Genomic DNA, 26,506 nt, shown 5'->3' on the forward strand with positions numbered 1-26,506 from the left:
TGACTTTGACTTTGACTTTGACTGTGGATCTGGATCCGACCTGACCTGACCTGACCTGACCCACCGGTGGACAGCAGTCGGGCCAGGAAGTGTCAGGGAAGTATATGTATGAGTACGTAAGTGTGTGTATGTATGTAAGCGATAGTACCAGACCGATGTTGACGTTGGGGGCTTCAGGCTTAGGCTGGAGGTTGGTGTTGGGGATAGGGATAGGGATATGGATCGACGAATGACAAACACAAACGCTCCTAGACAAAGAACCGGTTTTTCCAGGATCCAAGGACCCCAGTTTCCCATTCAACATTCAACAGGGTTCGGTTCCCTGGAAGTCTGTGAGTTTGAACGTGGTTGGTCTGGTGTGGTACGATTCTGCCAGTAGTCCTGATTAGATTACCTCCTACTGACTGACTGAATCCAGCTCGATCGGGCTGTTGGACTGGGACAACCAAGGAGAGAGAAGTTGGATAGTTGGAGAGATGGATCGATGGAGAGATAGATAGGTGATACGCAGGACCGAGTCCTTATCCTCAAATCAAAATACTGTAACTACATGCGGTATCCCAATTTACTGTAGTAATTAGACAAAGAAAAACGCGACCCAAGGTGGGAGGGAATCAGTTCTGAAAGGGAAGGGAAGGGATGGCCTGGCATTGGCGGTCCCTATCGCCGGGGCAGGTTGGCAGGCAATAAATAGCGAGCAGCGAGCATTCTGATAGGAGACAGGAGACAGTAGACAGTCAACAGTCAACAGTCAACAGTAGACAGACCCCCGATTCGCCCGCCACCACTGCCCTCCCACTCGACCCTCTTTGCCTGGAGACCTCGTGGACGAGCCTCACAAGCCTACAATCCTGCAAGCTGGACACGCAAGGCAGGGAACAGGGAACAAGAAACAAGAAACAAAGAACAAGGAACAAGGGACAAGTTGGAATACATTCACTTCTCCATTCATCATTCGAGTGGCCCCGGGCCTCCCTCCTGACCTGTACACAGCGACCAGGTAGTCGAGGGAGTTGGTGACTCCGTATTCATACATGCAATGCAATACACCAATGCAATACACTCACAGCCCACCATCCATCATCATTAGTAGGGGTAGAGTTGTCACATCCCCCATCCCCGACCTGTCTTCCCGGCTTCTCAACGTGCCATCGCCATGACCCCGCGGTAGTATTCGACTCCCAGGACTCGAGCATGAGCCAATCTCGCATCCGTAGTGAGAGGAAGATCCAGGATCGATTTCTAGACGGAAACACAAGCCGATTAGTGACTGGACCATGTGGCATAGTGCAGGGCAGGGGCCAAAAGAACAAAACTCGGGACGTAGTGGCAGACATACCTTTTCACCCACACTTCGGTCATGCTCCAGCTCCAATGCCCGAGCAACGGCCCTGGCCATCTCGCAGAGTGCCACCCGCTCCTCCAATTTCTCTCTATCCTGGTCCAGTGAGCCGTCGCCGTGGGCCTTTGCAGTGGCTCCAGTGAGTCGGGTGTTCAATCCTGTCAAAGTCGTCTGTAAGCGTTCCAGAAGTGACGTGCGTCGGGTAACCGTCTCTGCATTGCTGGAGTGACCTCGACCAGACGCAGGAGACTCCATGAGCGCCATCAACGACACAAAGTCGGCATAGACCCCCCCTCCGGCCTGCCACTGCGTCCCGACATCTGTGACGCTACCGCCACCGCTACTGCCACCGCTGCCAGCATCAACCTTGGCCTCGGGGTTGTCACCAAACTTGGCTAGCACAGTGGCGAGAGTGTCCCAATCCTCGTCGACAACAAGGCGAGGAGCGACGCGACGCACAAGACATTCATGGGCTTCAGGGAAATCGTCCGCGAGGATCAGAAGATTGAGCTCCGCGAGAGGCATGTTCGACGACCGGGCATAGAGCGCCTTGGCCTGGCAGATCCAAGAGCTAGGCACCCTTAGTGACGAGGTCAGGGCCGTCCAAAGAGGGGTCTGGGTTGGCTGGTCGCTGCTGGGCGGTTCGGGCAACGCTTTGGCGTGCCGTGTGAGCAAATCTCTGACCACCCACTCGCGCTTCGCCGCGTCGGCCACGTGCAAGAGAGCCCAGGTGGCTCCGAGGATGTCGCCGCGGGCTGCGCGCTCAAACGCCAATGACATTGCCAAATCATCTGCTTGGGCCTCGTCCACCGTGATGCGCGGGATCGAGGCGGCGATGGCATGGTGCAGGCGAAACGTCTTCTGGCTATCCCACGGGCCCGACAACGAAGACAGCGCCTGAGGGAAGACGGGGTCATCCTTGTCGGGCACCTTCCTCTTAGTCTTGCTTGCAAACAGCTTCAGCAGCACCCAGAGAGGGTCTTCATTGCCGTCTTCTCCCACCGGGCTGGCCGATTCCTGCTTCGTCGCAAACTTCTCTTGAAAGTCTGCGACCACGTCCTGAATCTCCCCGTTCTTGTGCCGGCCGTACCACAGACATAAAGAGAATGCCTGGACCCAATCGAGTCCGAACTTCTCCGAGATGGCGAATGTCGCCGTGCGGTTCTCCACTGGACCGTTCGCCTTGCCCTCGGAGATGCAGGTGTTCCCGGACAGGAGTTCATACAAAGCGCGTATCTCTTCGCTGATTTCGGAAATGATGCCCTGCCGACGCCACGCGGCGAGCTGGTCGGCAATGTCGTCCTGAAAGGTGTCGTCAGCTTGCTCGATCTGCGCCACCAGCAGAGTGAGGTGGAAGTCCTTCTCTGCCGACAGCGCGTCGCACGCTGCCTTGACGTTTTTGGCAGTTAGATGCAGTATCGCTGCGGCTGCGGCTCCCTGTTTCTCGGCCGACTTGATCTTCTCTCCGTGCCTCGCCCAGATGAGCGAAGCCAGATACCTCGACAAGCGATCTTTGCGGATGCGGCCCGAGAACTCCTGCTTCTGCTGACGGCCGAGTCCCACGGTAAATTCATCCTCGTAATCGTCGAACAGGACATGTGCAAGCTCGTAGAGATCAATCTCGTCGCCGCTGCCACGTTGTCGGATCAACTGATCCTTCGATTGGGAAAACGGAACGGCAATGTGGGTGGCGAGAGGCACATGGTTGACGAGGTTGATCCGGGTATTCCCGAGGAGTGATTCGACATCGACCGTAATCTGAGAACCAAGTCAGTGGTGGGCTTGTACGGCCCCGATAGATATCCGACGTACAGGTACAGGTTCGGTTCTCCCTTCCAGTGATGTCAATGTCACGCTCCCGTGCGGATTGTCCAGCAGTACAACCGTGGTCCGGCCAAGCTCGGATTCGTCGCCAGCCTTCAACATGTAGGTGAGTTCATTGGTCTGCGTGAAATGAGGCTTGAAAGACGAGTGCCAGACCTGGTCGGCCTGGGACATCTGGTAATTGTCGAGCATCTTCGCGCGCTTTGCATAAGGGAACTAGAGAAAAAGAGAACTTTAGTATTTTCTTTCATTCAGTAACTACCTGCATACTATGGCGACCAGTCTCTGAACCCTGGGACTCGTGACATTCTGGCGTTCCCGTCGCACATTCATGATCCCATCCAACAGTCGCGCAGGTTTCTCGTGCTCAAAACAGGGGAAGGGGAAATTCAAACCTCAAGGTCCGGCCCGGTCTGCGCCTTTCTTCCCTTCGCCATTCTTTCCTCATGTCTGCTGAACAACGAGTTCATGATGTCGATGCTGGTGCGAAACTCCCGCTTGTTGATGGTCGCAGGTTTGATCGGCTCGTGAGTGCGGTCGAGGAGAACTTTGCTCTGAACCTCGCGCAGAGCGTCGCGGTTCTGCTTGCGTGGGCTGATCGTACGTTGCAGTTGCTCGGCCCAATCACCTTCAAGCGAGATGAGCGCCTTCCCAGGGGTACCCATACGACTGGCTCGGAGCATGGGCTTGTTGGGGCTCTGTAGGTCGAGAGCCAGGGCGCCGCCGGGAGGGGGGAAAGAGCCAGCCATACTGACTTCGTTGTCCGAGGCTTCGTCTTCGGATGAGCCGGCCACCTCGGAGTCGTGGGCCTCTTCCTCAACAGTCTGTGCCGAGGGAACATCGTCGTCGTAATCGATGGCCGACCGCCGGCCAAAGCCACCGGGAACAACCTTTTGTTTGAAGGCAAACGTGTCGTTCTCTTCATCTTCGTAATCATCCTGGTCTTCACTGTCGACCTCCATGACCGAAGCGCTTCCAGACCGGGATCCGCCAAGGGAGTCGGGCGGGGCGGAAAGCTGGCTCTGGCCAAGTTCAGTCTCGTCATCATCGTAATCCAGTCCGTAGCGAGTGTAGTGGGGCACTCGGAAGGTCCAGACACCTGTTGAAGGTTCATAGTTGATGAATTCGGTTCCGTGCATCTTCTTGAGTCGGTTCACATGTTTCTCATAGACGGGCCCGCTGGTGGCCGACGAAGGTTGACCGCGCGAGCGAGGCCAAGAGTTCTCGATGGAGATCGTGGAGGGAACATTGAGTCCCTTGCCCACCGGGGGTTTGGTGCTTGCATCTGGGTACACGGTGACCGAGCGTAGACGGATCTCGACAATCTTCTCAAAGAGGTCGTCCAGAGGAACACCCGTCAGGTCAACCGGAGCGTTGAAGACCACTTTGCCACATCCCTTGCGGCCAACCTCGAATCCGACAAACTGCTGCAACTTCTCACGTGGCAGCCTGCCCAGTTCCGCGCGTGATGGCTTCATCCAGTAATCTCCCGGCTGCGGATCTGGCTTCGCCTGGACGGTCGCTGGCGTCTTGGAGACGACATTGTCGGATTCACGATCTTCGGGGACTACGGCAAGTTCATTGCCTCGGGCAACAGGCTCCGTTTCCGGCGTAGCAGTTCCATTCGTAGTCCCGCGACGAGTCCCGGCGTCTGTTTCTCCGCCGTCCGTCTCGGTTCTCACCAAAGCTCCAGAATTGCCATTCAAGGTGGTCTGACCGCCTGTGGCCTCCTTGTCAAAGCTCACACGCTTCTTGAGCTTGTTAATAGGTTCGGCTGACGGCTCCCCATCCGAGGCTGCAAGCTCGGTGCCGCCGTTGCCGACCTTGTCAGGGGCGTTGGTCGGCAAAGCCGGTAGAGACGGCCGACTGAAAAGGTCATTTCGGATGCTGCGGTCAATGGTCAGGCGGCGCATGTTGCCACTCGACCACCGCGTGTTGGTGGCGGTAAACGCGTTGGGACTGAGGATGCTCTCGCTGTCGCCGTTGAACTGCGATCTTAGATTGCTGGCAGAGGCACTTTTGCCAAAGGAGCGACCAAAGCTGCCGCCATTGAAACTTCGACTGCCATACATACTGCTGGTTAAGCCGTTTCCACCCGGCGTGCTAGCCGCGCTGTTAGGCGTGCCATATGTAGAGTAAGAGAAGCCGTAGCCAGAACGTCGCGGTGGCGTCATGTAGCGAGATTGATTGAGTCGCAGGCTTGGTGGGGGTTTAGACTGGCTCTCCTTCAACTTCTGAGTGGCCGATAGCGGAGTGAAGATGGGTTTGGAGTTGTCAGGCGTGGGAACCGGCAGGCCAGTCCAGATGGAGGTCTGACCGTAGGGATTGGGGTCATTCAGAGAAGCGTGCTTGACTTCTGGTTGCTGCAGGTTGCCTTGTTGAGCAGCCTGGGAAGTACCGAAACTGCTCCCAAAATTACCGCCCAAGCCCGCGAGACCTCCCTGTTGGTTGGCGTTTGTGTTCGTGAAGAGGGACGTGCCGGCAGGTTTGTTGGCCGTGTTTCCGAAGGAAAAGCCGCTGCCAGTGTTGGTATTGTTGCCAAACAGACCTCCCTGCTGTTGATTGCTTGTGCCCGTATTGCCAAACAGACCGCCGGTGGTGTTTCCCGTGTTGGTATTCCCAAACGTGCTTCCTCCGAAAAGTCCACCAGGCTTTTGAGCACTGTTGGCGTTGTTGCCAAAAAGAGAACCTCCCGCGTTATTGTTTGTTCCGAATAGTCCTCCACCAGTGTTGGTATTGTTGTTGGCGGTGTTGGTGTTGCCGAAGAGACCGCCACCTGGTGCATTACCCCCTGTATTGCTAGTGTTGCCGAACAGCCCGCCCGATGGTTGACTTTGACTCGTCGACTGACCGAATGCTCCAGTGGTGTTGCCAAACAGGGATTTTTGCTGGGTTCCGAAGAGTCCACCGGTCTGTTGTTGATTGTTTCCGCCAAAGGCATTGGTACTCGTGTTTGTATTGTTGTTGAATAGACCGGTGCCGGTGCCGGTGCCTGCATTTGTGGTGTTGTTGTTGCCGAAAGAGAACGAAGGGGTGGTGGAGGCACCGCCGAACGGGCTTGGCTTCTGGTTGGCGTTGTTGTTAAAAAGAGTATTGTTGGAGCCGAAACCGGTATTGCCGCCTCCAAATGCACTTGGAGAGTTGTTTGCCGTCCCGAACAATCCCCCAGAAGACGTGCCCGAAGACTGCTGGCCGAACAAGCCGCCTCCAGCCGGCTTATTTCCGAACAGCCCTCCTCCTCCAAAGGCGGTGGTGGTGGAGGATGGTGTACCAAATCCTGTCGGCGATGTCGTTGCAGCACCAAAGGGATTGGAATTGGGGGCGGGATTGGTAGCGTTGCTACCGAAGGCTGGAGTGTTATTCGAGCCGAAACCGCCGAACGTGTTAGACCCAAAGCCGCCCGCCTGGCCCGTAGAGGTCCCGAAACGGCGACCAGCATTATAGTCCGCCAAGCGCAGTTCTTCGAAGGAGTATTTCTGATACGGCGGCATGAAGCTGATGCTCTGATAACTGCTGCTCGAGCCGTTGGCGTCTTTCTCCATGGTGGGGGCGAAGGGGGTGGACGCCGTGCCATCCGGAGGAGGGACTGGCTGGCTGCTCAGAGCAGTGCCTGTGCCGGCAGAACCAAAGGCAGATGATGTGCCAAACGCCGTCCCTGTCGTCCCCGCGCCGCCTTGACCAAATAGAGGGGTTGCGCTGGGAGTGGAACCGAACGCAGGCTTGTTCGCATTTCCGAAGCTGAAAGTCGAGCTGCCAGGGTTGGTTCCTCCAAACGCATTGTTAGTGCTGCCGAAACCGCCTGTCGAGGCTCCAAAACCTGTGTTTGTGTTTGCAGAACTACCAAAGAGCCCACCTCCTGTAGTTGTAGAACTGGCGCCGAAGGGAGTCGCGGCGGGCTTGTTTCCGAAGAGGGAGCTGGAGGTGTTGTTGGTACTACCAAAACCTGCGGATGGCATCGTCAGTTCGTCTGTTTCGAGAATAGTTGAGAGATACATCGAGCGCGCCGAGGCAGGACGTGCAGTGGCTAAGCGTGGTGGGAGACGACGACGGCGAACTCGCGAGTCCCCTTCAAAAGTCATCGCGGACAGGGAACGCAGGGGGATGGTCAAGAGCAAGGTCTAGGTTGAAGGGGCGAGGAAGTGACCAAGGTCCGTAAGGAAGTGAAGTGGTAGCGCAGCGAAGGCAGTGCAGAGGGGAAACAAAATGTTGACACGCACCTCCAGTGTTGGATCCGAAAGTGCTACCGCCGAAAGGGTTGGAGGCAGCAGTGCTCGAGCCAAATCCACCTGCGGTATTGCTCGTGGAACCGAAACCTGAGCCAAGACGATATATCAGAATCTTGGTCAATACAACTGAATCCATGTTTCACTTACCAGTGTTGGCGGTGGTGTTGGTGTTGTTGCCAAAACCTCCAAACCCAGCGTTCGGAGTGTTGGTGTTGGACCCAAAGGAAAAGCCGGTCCCGCTGCCGAACGACATGCTGGCCGGTATCGATGAGCGTCGTTGCGCAATCTCGAACCCCGGAATGTGTCAAAGAATGGAAAGAGAAGGAGCGATAGAATCAAAACTCTGCTAAATGTGGTGGAGGAAATTCGTGACGCGCTGGAAAGAGAGGCTCGGAGTCGATGAGGGCAAGCACCGCAGGCAGCGTTGGCAGCAGGCAGCAGGCAGCAGTTCCCTGCGGAGATCTTTGTGAATCAAGGCCTGGACACTCGACGCCAACGTGCACACAAGGCTCTCTCATCCACAAGATTGAAATAAAGGCCAGCTTGGGTCGAGGGTGGACGCGCCTCGATTTAATGATGAGCCTGAGGGAGTTGCCAGCTAGGACTTGACTGCGCTGCGCTGTGGACTGAGTGTCTGCCAAGGGCTTAGAGGCTAGGAAAACTGCTACGACTGTTCTAGGACTAGCCTGGTGCTAAAGTAGCGAGCGACACGCTGGCATCCCGTTTCGGCGACGGGTGCCGCCGCCCTCTCGCTTCGGTCCTCGTTTGTATGAACGGGGCAGGTTTTCCGAGAGGACAATCGAGGACAATTGAGGACACCTGAGGACAACTGAGGACACCTGCCATGACTCGTGCCATATTGCCTGGTACCTATAGGTGTACAGAGCACATACACCAATATCGTGTCGGAGACCACATAATGCGCACCTTTGAGAGATACTGTGCGACGGGGCTATCGTCTCGGTCACAGGCCGTCTCAGTCACCTCTCCTTCTACAGGTAGCACCACAGTCCATTCCTGGCCAAGTTAATGCCGTCACGAGGGGATCTGATTATCTAGGTATTGTTTACCACATGGTCATCCCCTGTGAACGCTGGTGGCTGTGGCGGCGAACGTCCAACCCCGGTTCGTCAGTGCACACTCGATAACCAACTCGTCGCTGCCATCCTTGATCGCCGCGCACAAGTCTCCGAAGCCGTCGACGAGACCATTTGGATTCTTTAGACCGAGGCACTGTGTGAAAAGAGCTTGATGTCGTGAACATCAGGGACTTCCATTGCTCCTGAACCAGAGGTCGAGCTGCGTGGGGATATCGCAGGCTTGCTGATCCTGAACGGGCCAAAGACACTCAAGCAGTAATACGCGGTGGCGCTGACCAAGAAGCCTCCTATAAAATTGAATCGAACTGGGTCACAATCAGCCTATTTTCACTCGAGGTAAGAAGAAATATACCCACAGAGGTAGTCAGCGCCGGCGGGGACGGAGGCTCCGATCGCGCCCACAAATCCTACTATGTTGAACGCCACTCCTGATCTGTAAGGAAGCGCGGTCAAAGATTAGCCGAGGTACAGTATGTGGAATGTAAGGATGTAAGGAATTGTCGGGTCTTGATTCCTTACAAGTAAGCCAAGCATCCATTGACTCCGAATCCCTTCCATCCCCAGTACAAGCCGTCGTGAGCACCGGAATAGAGTTCTGGAATGGCGAGTCGGGCTGGCATCAAGGCATGCAAATGTTAGTCTGAAGCTTGAAATAAAGAGAAAGAATGGATGAAAAACGTACTTCTGCGGATAATGAAGTAATCACAGAAATACGGGCCCACGAAAGCCGAGATGAAAACGCTATACGAGTTGACATAGCTCAAGAAGTTGTTGCTGCTGGACAAGAGTAGCCATGGCATGCAGCAGAGAGACAAGGCTGCAGTGAGATATCCTCCTCGTCCTAGAATGGGCCAATGTCAGTGAGTTGCAGACTTGCAGTCCAACCCGTCGTCAAGCCAAGCACTTACTAATGTTGATGACTCGAGAGAACAAGGCCGTCAGATCACTTCCTGCCGAGTTCGCACCTGTCCCCCATTAGCAAGCAATTGTCCAACAGAGTCCGGCGGACCCACAGGCTAGATTGGTCAACCCTTGGGCGTATGCGAAAACCAGCCCGAGGAAAAACACCCCGGCTCGGGACGACGAGGAAGGCTGACTGTCGAGAAACTGATGTGCGGTCATTAAGAGTGTCATGACGGCAGGAGCAAGATGCACTTACACGACTCAGGACATCCAAAGGATTCCACAGCGGAGCACCATAAATGTTTGCACTGCAACTCGAGACGACCAATCCGATGAGCGAGGTCAGGCTGAAACACAGTGGGAGCGCCACCATCTGCGACCAGATCGCGTCCGACGGTTTGCGGGCGAATCGCGAAAAGTCCGAGTCTAATGGACAGATTCAGCATCTATCGACAGACTCGTGCTCGGGTATGGCAAGCAGGGATTCTGTCAAAGGGGATGGATGCTCATGCTCACCGTTCAGAATGAATGTGCTCCAATTATTCAATGACGACATGAAGGCCGATAGGAGCGCCCAGAACAGAGAAGCACCGTGGATGGCTGAGAAAGGTGAGTTCCCAACCGACACGGCATAAGGGCTGGAGATATTTGCATCGGGGAAACCCACAGGACTTGCCAGTCATTACCAAGCCAGGTCCACGTCCAGCTTTAAGAGCAACCCACACGGCAAAGAGCACGCCTGCAATAATGGCAGCAATGGCTTTGACCGAGTACAGATGCCTGGTCTTCTCGATGGGCAACCACAGGGCTTGATTGCACGTGTCAGAGTTTGCAGGGGCAGAGGGGTGGGAGAGCCGGAGCCGTGCCGGCACACGCACCGAACAGTTGGAAGAAGCAGAAGACGAAAAAGGCCAGCATGTGGCCCGAGTCGGTCTGCATCGAGGCCGCGATATGGTTCGGGAGATGAGCGATCGATGGCCAAATGGCGCGCAGCATGAGGTAGACGCATCTGAAGCAAAACAGCAACCGCGGTTAGCCAGTCCAGTCTCCTTCTCCTGTTCTCTCCTACATGGAGTCAGCCACATACTCTCCTCCAATCCAGCTCTGAACCGAATACCAGATGATGGCGAGGATGATACGATTGAAGACTGTCAACTAGCGTCAGTCGCAAACACATCAAGCCTTTAGCTGTCGTCACCCGCGGCCAAGTCAAGTCGCCATACATACCTGGCCATACAGCGCCGTAGACACCAAAGGCGGAGCGGATCGCCACGGGAAAGGGCACAGAGAACTTGGCTCCCGGGTGGCCACCGGCGGCAATCAGAAGGCCGGTGACGAGATAGGCGATCCAGATACAAAGCCAGGCGTGCCACCTACGCGACAAGGGGTTCAGCTGGTACTACAATGCATGTTCGACGGTTCAACAGCAGACATACCATGCCAACCCGCTCTCCACGAAACTCCCTGCAAGCTGCCAGGTGTTGACATTGAATGACGCTGTTCAGTGCTGTGTGTCAGCAAGAAGATTTCTCTCCGAAGGGGAGAGGGCAGTATTGTCTAACCTGAAGCCCAGAAGGTGATGAAGTTGATCGGCTTCCAAGTGCGCCTGCTAGGATGGACGGGCGCCAGATCGGGGCTGCTGAGGTATCGGCTCCGTCGAGTTTCTGATCCTGTGCCTATGCCTGTGCCTGTCCCTGGTTCGCCACTGTTCTCTTGCTGGATGAGAATTCTTGCCCAGGCGCCTTGAAGCCTTCTCCGTGCGCCGGAGGACGGCTGTGGATCGATATCGGGCATTTTGAGGGGAGATCGGTTCGTTGAGGTTGAGACGTCCTTTCTCGAACTCAACCGGCGGTGTGGTGCGGTCAAGATCCTGTTCAACTGTGGGCGCTTTCTGCCTACTCCCATCGACCCCATGTGATGAGGCACGCCCCCATTTATGTACGATAGGCAGGACCAGCGGTTTCATCTTCGGCAGAGGCTGTCAAGACTCGATCCAGACCTTATCAGACTGATAGGTCGATCCAAGACCAGCATCACCAATATCACTATCACCACTATCACCACTATCAACGAGGATTGACAACGCGGTCGTGGTCGTAGTCGAGGCAGGCCCGGCGAGGAAAGTGTTCAGTGAGTCTTGTTAGTCATGTCAGGCTATCACGAGCGGATGTCGTACTTCTCCTCCTCCACCTGAGATAGTGGACATGTACTACCGTGTACATTGGCCTTGACAACTGTAGGGTCCAGGTTGCTCCCTTTGCCGGCCATGCCATCGCTTATCGTGCATGCCTTGGAGCCCTCCACGTAAGGGGCCTGATCCCTCGATCCCTCCACGTAAACCCACATACCGCCATATACGGCTAGTCCCAACCCCATGTAAAGAGATAAACAGGTAGATATTAGATATATTACTCCATAATTCCAGTTCCAGTTCCCCCGTGTAAGTGTCAGCGGAGATCGATCCATCCATCCGCCCCCACGTTAGGTAGTCTGTCCATGTACGAAGCATGAAAAAGGATACAGTTACTGACACATAGATGGCGCCACGTGAAAAGTCTGCAACAGCTCGCTGCCCAGTGTGGCCGAAGTGGGTAGGTAGGTAGGTAGGTAGGTAGGTAATGCAGTGAGTAATAAGTAGGTAGGTATGTGGCTCCATGGCCGTGTGGCTGATCTGATCAAAACCCGGCTTCTGCCCCTCGAGCGAGCCAACTCTTTCCTCCGTCTAGACAAGGGTCAGAGACCAAAGGGCCAGGAGATCACGACACAGCAACAGCAACAGCAACAGCAACAGCAATCCCAATTCCGAACCCAAAATGAATCCGTCCATCTTGTTAAAGAACGGAACGGTATTGCTCCACGGCGACGGCGACGTGCCATATCCACGACGAACGGACATATTGATCGAGGGCAACATCATCTCCCAGATGGGCACTAATCTGGCGGCGCCGTCCGCAGACACCAAGGTCATCGACTGTCGGGACAAGATCGTGGCACCGGGATTCATCGACACACACAACCATCTCTGGCAGACGCAATTGAAGGGGCGGCATGCGAACGACCTGTTACTGGATTACCTGCCGAAGGGTAGGTAACAGGTCCTATCAACCTACCAGTCTACCTGCCACTCTATCTATCTACCTACCTACCTACCTACCTACCTACCTACCTACCTACCTACCTACCTATCTACCTAATATACAAGATGGACTCCAGCTGACGTGACCTGACGGACCATGCATGACAGGCAACATGCAAGGCTATTTCTACACCGGCCACGACATCTTCTGGGGCCAGCTGGGTGGCGCGCTGGAAGCCATCGACGCCGGCACCACCTGCGTGGTCGACCATGCGCACATGAACTACTCGCCTGAAACCGGTAAGCTAGACTAAAGGCTGGGATGCCATGCAGAGGACGTTACCCTTACTTATGAGGACGCTACCCAAGCTAAGGACGTTACCCTTACTTATGAGTCCCTGCCCAAGGTGAATACCTAGTAACAAGCATCAAGGCTGACCCTGTCTCTGTGTCTGTGTCCAGGAACCAACGCTGTGTCTGCAACCGTGTCGTCCGGCATCCGTGCCTTCTTCTGCTACTGTCCCACGAGCCGGGTGAAGTCGTGGTGCCCGTTGACCAAGGACGACGACCTGCTCCCTCCCTGGCTCCTGACGCAGCTGGAGAGCCTGGCGAAACAATCGCCCTTCGGCGACGGGCGCGTCCACATCGGTCTGGCCTTCGATTGGTTCTTGATGCCCAAGCAGGCGGTGGTGGATCTGTTTGAGAAAGCCAGACGCTGGGGGGTCAAGCTCATCACGGCACATTACACCAAGGGGCCGTATTCTGGTAGGACTCCCCTGCCGACCGTTTCTTTCTTCTTTCTTCTTTCAACCGGTCCAGCCTCGGCCACAGCCATCTATAGGTAACTAACGTCGTCCTCTCCGACAGGCGACTTTTCCCCCATCCAGATCCTCGAGTCGTACGGCTTACTGGCGTCGGATCTCATCTTCTCGCACTCAAACGCCGCCGACATGCGAGACGCCGACCTGCTCAAGCGTCGCAACGCATTCGTCTCCTGCACGCCGGAAACAGAGATGCAGATGGCGCTCGGGGAGCCGCTGGCGTTTCGACCAGAGTTTGCGTCCCAGTGTGCGCTGGGCGTCGACTGCCATTCCAACAATTCCTCTGACATGATGACCCAGATGAGACTGGCACTCCAGTACGCACGAGCGCGCGCCAACCAGGCCTTTCTCGACCACGGCAAACTCCCCCGGAGACTGCAGGCCCTGGTCGAAGATGCCTTCAACTTGGCCACTATCCAGGGCGCGCGCGCCGTTCACATGGAGGACAAGATCGGCACCATCGCTCCGGGTAAGTTGGCCGACCTGGTGCTCTTCGCCACCGACAGCCCTGCCATGATCTGTGCCGCTCAACACAACCCACTGGCAGCCGTGGTGATGCACGCCTCGGTGCGCGACGTCGACACCGTCATTGTGGACGGCCAGATTCGCAAGGAAAACGGTCGTTTGCTGCCATGTGAACTGGATCCCGGCCTCGTCTCTGGGTCTAGGTCTGGATCGGAGCAGGTGACGTGGACGTGGGCCGACATTGCTGCCCAACTTTTGAAGAGCCAAGGTCGAGTGCAAAGGGAAAATGAAAAGGTCGACATGACAAACATGCTCGACCGGGTCATCGAGGCTCACAAGGTCGATCCAAACAGCGTGGTTGATTCGATCGTATGAGGCTGTCAAACTTGGCCCTAAGGCGCATATCCAGCCTCGTTCTTTACAGAAGGCTGGTTTAGGCATACTACACACTATATAGCCTGGGCTTAGGTGCCCTATACCCCGTTGATGGCGAGCATGGAACATTTCAACCTTTGACAGAGGCATCCTTCCACTAGTCTTGAGACTTATGAGGCCCCCAAAAGGGGTATATTGCAGTCTTAGTCTTGAGACTTGAGAAGCCCCCAAAATTCAAAGAGTATATCGTAGTCTTGTTCTTTTTGTCAACCTTGTAGTCTTGTTCTTTTTGTCAAAGGTTGGAATGCTCCATGTTCGCTATCAAAGGGGTATGGGGGAGCCCAGACTATATATATATATAGGTATACCTATGCTAGCCTTCTGGTCAAAGGACAAGGACAAGGCTGGGAATGCCTAGGTACGTCAAGTTAGTGTCTACACTAGGTAAGTTTGACACCTTTCTCTCTCTTTCTTATATTCTTTCTTATGTCCTCTTCGTCGTTGTCCAGCATAGTATAGTGTAGTGTTACGTAACGGCCAGGGCCAGCCTACCACGATGATGGTTATGACAGTCTTCTCCTGTATATTGTAGGTGATGAGTCGTCTCTATTATATTGCAAGTATAAGTATAAGCGCCATATAGGTCAGTGCTTTCCGAGTCCTGTACGAGCACCAAGAACAGGTGCCCCTTATCAATAGTGGAGTGGATGGAGTATGAGTCACCCACCCACCTTACTTTACTTACCTTGTAAATATATGGTATGGTGCATAGGTATATCTATCTACTCCGTATGTGTCGTGAGTGAGTGACCTCTATCCAACCTCTACCTTCCAACCTCTAACCTCCAAGCCGCGGGTGAGATTCAACCTTCGACTCTTGCCTCTTCAAGAGTCTTGTGCCATCGCCCCGGCTGTCAAGGTGACGGTCCCGATCACGATCACGATCACGATGACGGTCGGCATGGCATCGACATCGACCACGACCACGACCACGACATCAGCTTCAGCATCAGCATCGGCCTCGACATCAGCTTCACCATCAGCCTCCACATCAGTATCGGCCCCACCCTCACCCTCACCACCCAGGCAGATCTATTCCGACCAGCAGATGGAGCAATACCTATCATGGCTCCGCATGGGAGATCTCGCCGCCACCAAAGCCGCAGTGCAGGCCGACGCACTGGCGACCTTGACGAGACTGCAGCGAAGAACCATGGCCAAGATTCCTTATGGAAACCTGGCTTTGCATTACAGCCCAAGACCAAGACCAAGACCAAGTCAAAGCCAAAGCCCAACCCAAACTCCAATCCAACTGCCTGGCATTGACACTGGTGCTGGCCTCGGCCTGACCCTCGACCCCGACGCCTTGTACACCAAGCTGGTGGAGCGACGTCTGGGCGGCTACTGCATGGAGAACAACACGTTTTTCGGCGTCGTCCTCCGATCCCTGGGCTACCGTTTGTATCCTACGGGGGCTAGGGTGTCGAATATATCCGTGGCTGCTGGAGACCCGGGGGAGTTTGGAGGCTGGTATGTATTGCGTATGGGCAGATCTTGATCTTGATCTCAATCTGATCCCTCATCCTATCCGCCCGCCCGCCCATTCCCTTCCCCAGGAAACTAGAACCAGGGAACCAGTTGTTGAGTGAGTGAGTATAGGACACACATGATCAATCTGGTCTCGATCGACGGTCGCAAGTATCTGGTCGACGTCGGTTTCGGCCGCCAGGGGACCTGTTCCCCGTCACCGCTCGAGCCAGGCCACATCATGACCAATGTCCCGACCTCGCAAACCACTCTGGAATATCGGCCTATCGCGTCCTTTTCCGATCCGAGCCAAAAAGTCTGGGTGCTTCAGATCAGAGACAGCCCTGACCACGCTTGGAAATCCGCCTATTGTCTCACAGAGGTCGAGTTCCTCCCCCAAGATTTCCAGGTCATGAACTATTACACCAGCACCAGTCGCATCAGTCACTTCACCTATCGATTGATGCTTTTGAAATTAGTGCTGAGTGATGACGACGACGACGACGACAACAGCAACAACGACGACGCTCCTGTTGGCTATCTCATTCTAGACGGCAACGAGCTCCGAAGACGTAGCCTTGGTAGGAAGGAAATTGTCGACGTCTATCACAGCGAAGAGAGTAGAATACGCGGTATGGCCGAATGGTTTGACATCCGATTACAACCAGAAGAAATTGCCGGAATTCGAGGAATGGTCACAGAGCTTCGTGCAGGTGGGAACTGAGGGTTCCTGGCAGCCACCCCAATGTGCCAACATGGGTCTCGACCATCTTTACCGGGCTGGATTCCAGTCTCTGGTCGCTCATATGATGATGCGGTGGTCGAGGTCGTCAAAGTTGTGGCCGACCATGTTGTTCCCATGTTGTGTTGCATGCCAAGTACCGCCGGGGTCAGCCACTCTATAGACAAAACACAAGTTTCACATCCTTGTCGGTCTCATGACTCCAGAGAATCAGCGGGACATGCCCGCGAGTCGCCCCAACGTGATGCATGCCTCTTGAAGAAGTTCCCATTGATAATGTTGGAGGTGCACGCGCACCATGTTCAGCAGGTCTTTTGTCTGCTTCATCCTGATGGTCGATCCTTCTTTGCACACATGCTGGATCATTGCCGGAATATACAGTTCCAGGCTCAAGTTGTCAGGGACGTCTTCTCTGGCATCCTCTCTGGCATTTGCACTATACTCCAAGGAGCTGTAGACCCAGATGACAAGCGTGGCCGAGTAGAGGCACCACGGCCGGACAGCAATGTTTTTGTCAAATTCCCGGCATTGCTGCCGAGCGAAGAGATGGTCTTGGACTAAAGACAGAGAGTGGTAAAGGGCCGTGCGAGAGTGCTTGCTCGCGAACCAGAGCTTGAGATATTCTGTGGCCTTTGTGTAGTCCGTTCCCGTGATGGTGTTTCCAAGAAGCGAAGGGGCCCCCGAGAATACATGAACGTGGTACAGATGACAGTGCATGGTGATCTGCGCCATCCGCGACAGCAACCGGGCGGCGGCCGAGGATAGAGATGTCTCGATGAATAGTTCAGAAGACGACCAAGTTTCAATCCCCTGGCTGATGATGGCTCGCCATTCGTCCAGAGGTCCAGTCATGCCCATGTTGAGATACATGGACTCGTTCGTATGCAAGGACGTGGCCACACTGAACAAACCATGGAGGAGGATGAATCGGGAGTAAGGAGAGTGTCCATGTGGCGCCGGTATCTTCCTGAGGAGGCTTCTCAAGCATTGACGGAAATATGGCGATTCACACGTAGTCTGTGCACTCTTATGCCACTGCTCAGCCGTGGCGGCATTCCAGAGAACGTCTTCGCATGGCAGTTGCAGATGTATGTCGTTGACGTTGAGCACAGGCGTGTGCATGAAATACATGGCATGTTGTGCGTCCATCATGAACGCAAAGAAAGCCAACCGCGTCATTGATTCCCTCTCAATCCAACTCTGCCACTTTTGTTCCAGTGAGGACCCTGAGGCTTCGGCGGACAGAACTTGGGGTGAGAAAGCATCTTCTCGGCGGAAGAGCTACAAGTCGTCAGTGACTGTTTAGCCAGGGTAATTTCAGCGCAGTCTTACGTTGATCATGGCACTGTGGAAGATGTGTGCCATTTCGTGATGTTTTCTACTAGAGAACATCTTTCCATGCGCCAACACGAGGAGAAGAGTCTGCAGATAGTCCGTGGTAAGGGATTGCTGCATGGCCCTTGTCTGAGACGGCGTAAGCGACAAGCACGGACGGGAGAGGGAGAAAGACCGACGTTGAAAATACATGCGCTCAGGTGGTCATGAATGGCCGACGCTACGTGAAAGGTCCCAGGATCGCCGTCGAACCTGGAGCCAAACATGGCTATGGCTGCAACCAATAACGGCGGACTGTGGAAGGGAGAGAACGTCGGTCGATGAATGATGGGGAAGTGAGGCCAATAGTTTTCAAAATAGTCGTTGCCGAACTTCTCAAGATTGGCTGGCTCGAAGAAAGAAGACTCCAGGATGGTTGGCTCCATGCCTTCCAACGTTTCCATAATCCTTGTGCGAGCATCAGGCCATGCAGGCTCCAGATATGGCACGTCAATAGAGCCAGTGTCGGAGGAAACGGGGAAAAGGAATGGCAGGCTGTTGGGCTCGAAACTGGGATGTTCCTGGAAGTCTGAGACCAGGGCATTCTCCAAAATCCAGTCCAGACAGAATTCCAAAGATTGATCCGCCGTCGGCCTGGGAGAGGTTGACTGGCCGGCGCCTACTTCTGGAGACCGACCACAGTCAAGGGCTGGTACAGGAGGACCAGGTTGAGTGCTCGGATCTAAATCATGCAAAGACGGATCCGCCAACGCTATTGAGCTCCGCCCAAGTCAGTCATGATCCAGAGGCTCGTAGGGTCGATGTACAGTCGCAACATGAGACGGGGCGCCGTACGTGTGGTATTCAAGACCTCTAAGCCACCGCGATTACGGAATTGCAATCCTCTTTGATGCCTTTCCAGGTGACGCTGGAGTAGATCCAGGCGAACAAACAACTTTGAACATTGATCGCATGGAAATATCGTTCGGGGTTTGTGGTTCAGGAAATGTCGAGAGAGGTGATCTCGGCGAGTATAGGATCGGTCACATCCTTCATGCGTACACCGGAAGCGTTTTGCTCGGAGATTCACCGATCGGGGCATGGCGTTGGAATGGATGAGGATGGGGATGAGGACGAGGACGGGGATGCAAAAGGCATGCCGAAAGTGAGGCCACTATCCATGTGTATCGTGTCTCGTCTTGTTGAATACCCAAGTATGTCGTCGGATTCGCATATAGGTATGTACAATGTACATTGCGCTCCGTACCTTAGAGTCCACTGAGTACGACAAACCTGTACAGAGTACTCCGTACTCCGTACATACCTGAGGTACCTAGGTACTCCGTATTCTGTATCCCGTATTCCGTACTCCGTACCCCGTACTCCGTACAACCGGATGGCGGCCAACGTACACATCACGTGGTACCCGAGTCATATCTCAATCAACACGAGTCATTCATTCATCCCTTCGATCCACCAGATCAACAGGCAGAACATCGCCGGTCTACGGTCTACAGTCTACAGTCTTCTCTCGCAGTTGCAGTGTCTCAGTCTCAATCTCAGCTCATCCTGGCATCAGCAGAACGTTGGGTCCTCTTCTAGTCATGGGACAAGTAATCAATCGTCTGGAAAATGTTGTTAGCTACATGTATGAAATCGTGTCCGTTTCCATCTCCATCCAAGGCTCGAATCGTCAAAATCTGAGGGTATACGATCTGCGAAACACTGTCCATTTTCCCCGTTTCTTGCTTATTTCTTCTGTGATGCCTTTACGGTATCGATGATCTTGGTGACCACGCTTGGGTCGCTGAGTGTCGATATGTCACCAAGGCTGTCCTCCTCGCCGCTCAAAATCTTTCTCAAGATTCTTCTCATGATCTTGCCTGATCGAGTCTTGGGAAGATCATCCACAATGAAAATGGCCTTTGGCGCTGCGAATGGCCCGATGGACTTTCGAACTTGCAGGATGAGGTCCTTGCGCATCGCATCGCTTGTGTCGGTTCCGTCTTTGAGTGACACAAAAGCGTTGACGGCCTGGCCAGTGAGTTCGTCGTTGATACCGACGACAGCCGCCTCGGCTACTCCGTCATGTTCGATCAAAGCAGCCTCAATCTCGGCCGTCGACAGACGATGGCCAGACACATTGACAACATCATCGACACGGCCGCGAATCCAATAATAGCCCTCATGGTCACGACCAGCACCGTCGCCAGTGAACTATCGCCGGGGGTCAGTCAGTAGTCCAGGTTTCGAGATCTCGAATGTACTCACATAGTAGCCCTTGTATACGTTCAAATACGTGTCCATATATCTCTTGTGTGCGCCCCAAACAGTCCTTGCCATACTTGGCCACGCCTGCTTGAACGCCAACACGCCCTCAACATCGTTCCCTTGAATTTCTGCACCGGACACGGGGTCGATGATCGCTGGCTCAATGCCAAAGAAAGGTAGCGATGCGCTGCCGGGCTTCGTGGGGGTGACGCCGGCCAGTGGGGTGATAACATGAGACCCTGTCTCCGTTTGCCAGTACGTGTCAACAATATGTGCCTCCTCTTTGCCCACAACCTCAAAGTACCATTTCCAGACTTCTGCTGCAATGGGTTCACCGACCGAACCCAGCACTCGCAACTTGCTCAACTTATGGCGGATATGTTCGTCACCGGCTCTTTTTAGCAGGCGCAAGGCGGTCGGAGCGACATAGAATTGGGTGACGTTGTGCTTGTCGATGACATCCCAATAGCGGGAGAAGTTGGGGTAGGCCGGGGTTCCTTCGAAAACCACAGTTGCGACACCAAGGAGAAGAGGTGCGTACACCACGTAAGTGTGACCGGTAATCCAGCCAACATCACCACCACAGAAGAATACGTCGTCGTCATGTATGTCAAAGACATATTTACCGGTTGCTGCAGCCCCAAGCAGGTATCCTGCTGTAGAGTGCATCACGCCTTTGGGTTTCCCCGTCGAGCCAGACGTATAAAGCAGGAAGAGAGGGTCCTCGGATGCCATGCTCTCGGGTGGGAAGTAGTTGGGGTATTTCTCTACTTCCTCGTGCCACCAGAAATCTCGGCCTGTGGTCCAGGGAACGTCGGCCCCTGTCCTCTTGTAGACCAAGACCCGGGTGACGTCGGGGCATTTCTTCAATGCCTCATCGACGATCTTCTTGGTGCCAATGACCTTGCCACCACGTTTGCCCTCGTCTGTGGTAATCACAACTTTGGAATTGGCGTCGAGAATTCGGTCAGCAAGCGACCCGGAGGAGAAACCCGCAAACACAACCGAATGGATGGCGCCAACACGGGTGACTGCGAGGAAAGAGATGACTGCCTCGGGAATCATGGGCAGGTAGAGTGCGACGGTGTCGCCCTTCTTGACTCCCATTTGCTTCAGCGTGTGCGCAACTCGCGACACTTCACGGAGCAGCTCGCCGTAGGTGAGCACTCGGCCCTCGCTTGGCTCGTCAGCTTCGTAGATAATTGCAGGTTTGTCCGGGTTCTTGATAGCATGGCGGTCAACACAGTTGTAGCAGGCGTTCAGTCGGCCCTCCAGAAACCAGGCATTGTCACCATTAGCCAGGCTTCCACTGTGCACTGTCTGAAAATCCGTCTGCCAGGTCAAAAGCTCTCGAGCTAGCCTTCCCCAGAACTTGTCCGGCTGTTCAATGGACTCCTTGTACAGGGAGTAATATTCATCGAGGTCTTTTAAATGGGTCTTGCCGGGCCCCTTTTTCCAGAACGGCTTGGGGACACTGTCCGTGAGTCAGTACCATGTACGGAGCTCTAGGCGGAGGATAGGAGGGCGACGACATACTGGTAAGTGTCGACTTCGTGGGCTTCGGCCTGTATGTAGTCAGCGAAGCTCTGAACGAGCTCAATGGAGTCCACCTACCACGACGGGACCCTTGGAGGGCTTGACGTCGCCTTCAGACATGATTGCAGAAAATAGCACAGCAAGCAGTCACGGGCGAGAAGGAGACACGGCGGACACAAACGTGTTGGAGACTGTATGTATGTATCACGCTGCGCACAAGAGGACGCTGTGACTTCGCAGGAAAGGGACCAGGATCAAGGTGGGTGTTCAAGTGGTCTAATATAGGAGAAATTGATCGATGACGATTGGGAGGGAGTCAACGGGGCCCAGACGCAGCGCTCGTACCAGGATCAATCGAGCCTGCACTGTGGTTGTGGTGGTGGGTGGGAGCAACAATTGATCGAGTGACAGAGGAATGGCAGGGATTCTCTCGTCAGACAAGCAAACTCAAAGAGTGATTTGGCCGGGCGGGCGCTGCGGGGAAAGCTGGAGCGCGTTCAATAAGAATGCCTCCTAAGCCCCGCCATCATCGCCCATCCTTTTATCCGTGCCTCACGTTGATCCCCTGCTAGTCGTACCTAGTAATAGACTCCAAGAGCCCGGGAAGCCCTACTAGTCATTACCTGTTCTCGTACGGAGTAGGCATAATAGTCACCAGACCCTGGACATTGGCAGACACCCCTCGTCGCGCTGTGATCGAGGATCGCGCGGCACACTGGCCTGTCCCTGTTCGAGAGAACCAGTGCCTCTCTCCCGGACTGTTGTGCGATCCTCAAATGTTAAACGAAACTATGCTGACCCTGTCGTAGATTGTCAGATATTGACTTCCCACCTTGCTCCTTCGAAACTCCTTTAAACCTCCGAGGAAGTGTCATCCGCCCGAAGGCTTAGGGCCCCTGGGACACCGCTGTCCAGTGTCTGGGCTAAGGCCGGCCCCTGGCATCCTCCCCAAAGCCCGCCGAGGGCAGTGAACGGTTTTCGTGCTCCGTACTCCGTACTCCGTACTTCAGCCTGCGAACTGCATCCACACTCCCGAAAAATGCCCTTCCTCCGCCTTCCCGGAAAGGGTTGGCAGCATAGCTCCATGCCCCGTGGTCCGTCCGGCGTCCGGACATATCCCCATGAACAGGCTCATGGCCCGTCTAGACACTCGCCACGCGACTTGACTGCCGCGGTGGTGTGATGCATGTGTGGTATGGGCGCGGCGTGTTCCTCTGCTCATTTCAACACGGACAAGGCTCACCAGAAAGCTGGGAAAGACAGACGGCATCGACAGTCACGGAAACATTTACTGTAACCTCCTTGGCTGTGGACTAGCTGGGGACATTGCCGCAGATCCGTTTCGCTATGACTGCCGCTGTCTATAACTGTGCACTTCCTTTCCACCAGGACGCTATTCCCAGCATGAATACCAGAATCGCACCATCCCCGATAAATTCCCTGAACATCTGTATCCACAAAGAAAACCCGCTTTTGCCCGAATGCCCTTTGGTTGCAACCCTGGTACTCTGCATAATCAGCTCGCCAGTCGCGAAGAGTAGAAAAGGATTCTGGAAGGTTGCTGGCGCCGGCGGATTCTCGCCAAACAGCTTGGTAGACGCGTGAATCCTAAACACCAGATACAGCCCTGCCACCACGGCGAAAATGACATGCAGGATCTTCCACAATCTCGTCGCGTTTACCTCCGCCTTTGTAGGTGGTGCCTTCTGTCCTCCCATAATCATGTTGGTTAAAAAGGGAGGGATCCCCGTAGCTCTTGATATGTCGTCCGGAGAAAACCCGGGAGTTGCGCCCACGCGTCCAGGCACACTGGGGTCGCTCGGGTCGCTAGGACCGGCCATCCCTCCCATCATGGCTTGCAGCATCTTCAGCATCGGATCTTCTTGTTGCTCTGCTTGAGGTGCCTCATTTTGAGGTATGGGTTGCCTCAACAATGTTCTCAGGTATTCTTCCTGTGCTTTCAGCTGCTCTGGAGTTGCCGCCGTGCCCTGCCCTGCGTTCGGAGTGGGGAGTTGTGGTGGGGTGGACGTGCCGGACGGTGTTGATGCGGGAGACGCATTTCTCACTGTGGGAACGAGCAAGTCAGTCACCATGTAGTTTGAGATTCAACAGAGCTTGCCACGATGCCGATATCTGCATGCTCATCCTCCTCCCCGGGGGCAAGGTCCGTCTATGTGACCAAAGTGTACAGGTGTTGGCAAAGACGCTGGTCGGTGCGCATGAGCAAGGGTAGCTCACAGTTCTCTGGAGTCCTTCCACTGAGTCTAGTGATCTTATCGAGCCTCTCGGTGGCCGCGCCTGTGATTTTCGCCTCTCGCTTCTGCCGCCGAATCCTCGCCTGTCGCTGCGCAGGTGTTTCTTCTGTGTCGGCCATGCTACGTTGGGGATATCACTAAATCGAGAGAGGTGGTGTTTGACGTAACAACCGCAGCAGAGAGGACAGGGGACGAAAGATGCCAGATGGAAAGTGTCGATTTCCCGTTTCAGTGTGGTGTCTGCACCTTTATTTCGTGAAAGGTAAGGAAGCTTGGGAGAAGGGTAGGTAGAGCGGATGGGTCGCAGGCAACAGTTTGAATCTAAGTAGTAGAAACCGTCATAATAATGGTTGGTCTTGAAAGTTCTTATTCTCTGTTTGTGATCTGTCCAGTAGCGCCGAACACAATTCAGAGGAGGACCTTCACATTCGCGCCGAGGGTCTGACGTCATTGGTTGATCACTTTACGCAGGCCAGACATTGACGCGATTGCAGCCGTTGAGAGTTGTTAAAGCTACCACATGCACATCGAAAGGATATCCTTCCAGACCAGATAACCTGGTCCAGCAGATTATTGTTAGATTGCGTGATTCTTGCTATCCAACTTCTCAAATCTTAAGCAGTCACTTCCTACAAGTTCCACTTCTTCTGCGTGTCTCCCTTTTCAACCCAACCCATAGTCTTCCACTGTCCGCTTTCTCGTTGCACCATGCCCTCGACCCTAGTTGTGGGAGCCACCCGCGGCCTTGGAAAGGCTCTGGTGTCATATTATGCCACGCAGCGTTCATACACGGTGTACGCAACGTCTCGGTCATCCAGCGCACCTCCCAGCCTCGAAGCAGATAATGTTTCCTGGCTCACCAACATCGACCTGTCCAAACCCAACAGTGGGGAGGACCTGGCGAGAGCGCTAAAAGGCAAAACCGTCGACACCTGTATCATCACCGCCGGATACTTTGCGACCGAGGATTTTGGCGACGCCAAGTGGGATGAGCAAGTCAAGATGTACACGCTCTCTTCAATCGCCCCAGTCTTCGTGGTTCAAGAATTAGTCAAGGCCGCCATCTTGACCCGGGGAAGCAAAGTCGTGTTGATATCGTCAGAGTCTGGTTCGATCACGCTGAGGCATGAGCAGGAGGGTGGCGGCAATTATGGGCACCACGGTTCCAAAGCTGCTTTGAACATGGTAGCGAAGCAGTTGTCGTTTGACCTTAAGGACAAAGGCGTCGCTGTCGTCTCGGTGCACCCCAGGTATGAGGCTTTCGCATCACCACGTTGACTTTCGAAATCTATGGGTTGGCTGACTCTTTTAGCTTTATGAGGACCGAGATGACGAAAGGTGTCGGCTTTGACAAATTCTGGGACGATGGAGGTGCGCTCAAACCCGAGGAAGCTGCCCGGATATTAGGCGAATGGGTGGAAGGAGAATTCTCGTTGGACAAGACGGGCACGTACTGGGCCCCAAGAGGAACTCGTGACATTGGTAACTGGGATGTGGTCATGGGGAAGGAGACGGCCAAAGTAGGGCCTGTCCAGCTTCCATGGTAACTTCGATGGTGACTTGGTACTGCGCCCTCATTGAATCCAAGACTGAGGGACAACCAAGTTTCGAGACCTCGACATCTCCAGGAGCCTGGAGTCCAGTACGACTCCAATTGGGTTGAATGCATCACGGCATGTCGGCTTGTCACCAGCATTAGTTTGGGTCGATCCGCACGGGTCACTGCAGACAGATAGCATAGAACGCCTCTTTCGCGACGGTACCCGACCCGTCATAATCAAACTCTTCAACCATGGCTTGTATCTCCTCGTCCTCAAGACCAGTCTCTCCAAGTTCGCGAGACACCCTTCGGATGTCGTCGACTTCAATGTAGCCCCTTTGGTCTGGGTCAAATAGCAGTAAAGCGCGCTCTACTTCGTCTGTTGGATCGCGCTCGAACACTTTCTGCGCTGCAACGCGTTGAAACGCGCTCTGGGGCAAGAGAAGTTGACTAGAGTGATAGGACTGCTGTCCCCTGCCTGGTGGGCCCCTTTTGAACTGCGGTTTTGGTACACCATGAGACTGCATTATCTGCGACACTTCGGCTTTCGGTAACGTGAAGCCCAGGGACCGCATGGCGACTCGAAGCTCGTGGTAGTCCAGATGGCGGTCCCTATCGAGATCAAATAAAGAGAACTGGATAGAACGGGTCAGTACATGGGAGGAAGGATACAGAAGGGGCGCTCGGTGCATACTGCTTCGTTGATCTCGTCCCTCTGTTCCTCGCTGAGTTCACTCAGCGCGTTCGATTCCTTTTCCATGCTTTGTCTGCCCCCCAGAGTGCCATGCTGCGGTTGGGTCGTCGTTGATTGTCCGAATTGGTACGGCTGTTCTGGCCGCCGGCCGAAGGTCGACTGCGCGTACGTTTGCGGAGGAGCAGACGCTCCAGATTTCAATGCCGTGCGATCGGGCAGCTTACTCGACGAAGCGTAGACATTTCGGCCAGGGAACGGAGGGTTCGCTTGAGACATTGATGATCCTGAGAATGGCGCAGACGCGCCGTTGTCAGCTCACTAGAGCTGGCCGATGCATTTATGTTGGTGTTATCAGCGCGAAGAATGCGGACGGGGAAAATGTTTACTTGGTTGCGGCCAAAGCGCGTGCGTGGTCGCGCCGGGCGCGTCCCCCATTGAGACTCCGCTTGGGCGCGGACCAAATGCGTGATGCTACACATATGACCTTACCTAGTT

At 54.6% G+C, this 26,506-nt stretch overlaps 9 protein-coding genes across 9 annotated transcripts; 3 read left to right on the forward strand and 6 right to left on the reverse strand.

The window, feature by feature from the left end:
- Window positions 1-1,140: 1,140 nt before the first annotated feature.
- On the reverse strand, window positions 1,141-7,645 carry A1O3_02517 (uncharacterized protein; the record flags this gene model as incomplete). Its single annotated transcript, XM_007732657.1, has 6 exons — window positions 1,141-1,242; window positions 1,340-3,100; window positions 3,155-3,382; window positions 3,562-7,109; window positions 7,384-7,479; window positions 7,540-7,645. 6 exons carry the CDS (start codon window positions 7,643-7,645, stop codon window positions 1,141-1,143), a joined length of 5,841 nt encoding a protein of 1,946 aa, XP_007730847.1.
- A 967-nt stretch (window positions 7,646-8,612) lies between these two features.
- On the reverse strand, window positions 8,613-11,189 carry A1O3_02518 (uncharacterized protein; the record flags this gene model as incomplete). Its single annotated transcript, XM_007732658.1, has 14 exons — window positions 8,613-8,797; window positions 8,849-8,925; window positions 9,012-9,105; window positions 9,175-9,333; window positions 9,401-9,457; window positions 9,506-9,599; window positions 9,652-9,821; window positions 9,912-9,995; window positions 10,063-10,203; window positions 10,274-10,404; window positions 10,483-10,543; window positions 10,623-10,768; window positions 10,832-10,892; window positions 10,958-11,189. The coding sequence occupies 14 exons, from the start codon at window positions 11,187-11,189 to the stop codon at window positions 8,613-8,615; spliced, it is 1,692 nt and encodes a 563-aa protein (XP_007730848.1).
- Window positions 11,190-12,208: 1,019 nt separating this feature from the next.
- A1O3_02519 (uncharacterized protein) lies at window positions 12,209-14,132 on the forward strand (the record flags this gene model as incomplete). Its single annotated transcript, XM_007732659.1, has 4 exons — window positions 12,209-12,479; window positions 12,640-12,771; window positions 12,934-13,236; window positions 13,339-14,132. 4 exons carry the CDS (start codon window positions 12,209-12,211, stop codon window positions 14,130-14,132), a joined length of 1,500 nt encoding a protein of 499 aa, XP_007730849.1.
- A 949-nt stretch (window positions 14,133-15,081) lies between these two features.
- Window positions 15,082-16,383, forward strand: A1O3_02520 (uncharacterized protein; the record flags this gene model as incomplete). The annotated part of the gene is made up of 2 exons (XM_007732660.1): window positions 15,082-15,662; window positions 15,792-16,383. 2 exons carry the CDS (start codon window positions 15,082-15,084, stop codon window positions 16,381-16,383), a joined length of 1,173 nt encoding a protein of 390 aa, XP_007730850.1.
- Window positions 16,384-16,611: 228 nt separating this feature from the next.
- On the reverse strand, window positions 16,612-18,179 carry A1O3_02521 (uncharacterized protein; the record flags this gene model as incomplete). Its single annotated transcript, XM_007732661.1, has 3 exons — window positions 16,612-17,682; window positions 17,734-17,865; window positions 17,916-18,179. 3 exons carry the CDS (start codon window positions 18,177-18,179, stop codon window positions 16,612-16,614), a joined length of 1,467 nt encoding a protein of 488 aa, XP_007730851.1.
- Window positions 18,180-19,464: 1,285 nt separating this feature from the next.
- On the reverse strand, window positions 19,465-21,642 carry A1O3_02522 (acetyl-coenzyme A synthetase; the record flags this gene model as incomplete). The annotated part of the gene is made up of 4 exons (XM_007732662.1): window positions 19,465-19,932; window positions 19,987-21,460; window positions 21,523-21,551; window positions 21,601-21,642. The coding sequence occupies 4 exons, from the start codon at window positions 21,640-21,642 to the stop codon at window positions 19,465-19,467; spliced, it is 2,013 nt and encodes a 670-aa protein (XP_007730852.1).
- Window positions 21,643-22,883: 1,241 nt separating this feature from the next.
- Window positions 22,884-23,896, reverse strand: A1O3_02523 (uncharacterized protein; the record flags this gene model as incomplete). Its single annotated transcript, XM_007732663.1, has 2 exons — window positions 22,884-23,587; window positions 23,761-23,896. The coding sequence occupies 2 exons, from the start codon at window positions 23,894-23,896 to the stop codon at window positions 22,884-22,886; spliced, it is 840 nt and encodes a 279-aa protein (XP_007730853.1).
- A 589-nt stretch (window positions 23,897-24,485) lies between these two features.
- Window positions 24,486-25,324, forward strand: A1O3_02524 (3-oxoacyl-[acyl-carrier protein] reductase; the record flags this gene model as incomplete). The annotated part of the gene is made up of 2 exons (XM_007732664.1): window positions 24,486-25,027; window positions 25,090-25,324. The coding sequence occupies 2 exons, from the start codon at window positions 24,486-24,488 to the stop codon at window positions 25,322-25,324; spliced, it is 777 nt and encodes a 258-aa protein (XP_007730854.1).
- Window positions 25,325-25,496: 172 nt separating this feature from the next.
- Window positions 25,497-26,287, reverse strand: A1O3_02525 (uncharacterized protein; the record flags this gene model as incomplete). The annotated part of the gene is made up of 2 exons (XM_007732665.1): window positions 25,497-25,952; window positions 26,012-26,287. The coding sequence occupies 2 exons, from the start codon at window positions 26,285-26,287 to the stop codon at window positions 25,497-25,499; spliced, it is 732 nt and encodes a 243-aa protein (XP_007730855.1).
- Window positions 26,288-26,506: the final 219 nt, after the last annotated feature.

Source organism: Capronia epimyces (assembly GCF_000585565.1).
Source record: "Capronia epimyces CBS 606.96 chromosome Unknown aczIQ-supercont1.2, whole genome shotgun sequence".
NCBI lineage: Eukaryota > Fungi > Ascomycota > Eurotiomycetes > Chaetothyriales > Herpotrichiellaceae > Capronia > Capronia epimyces.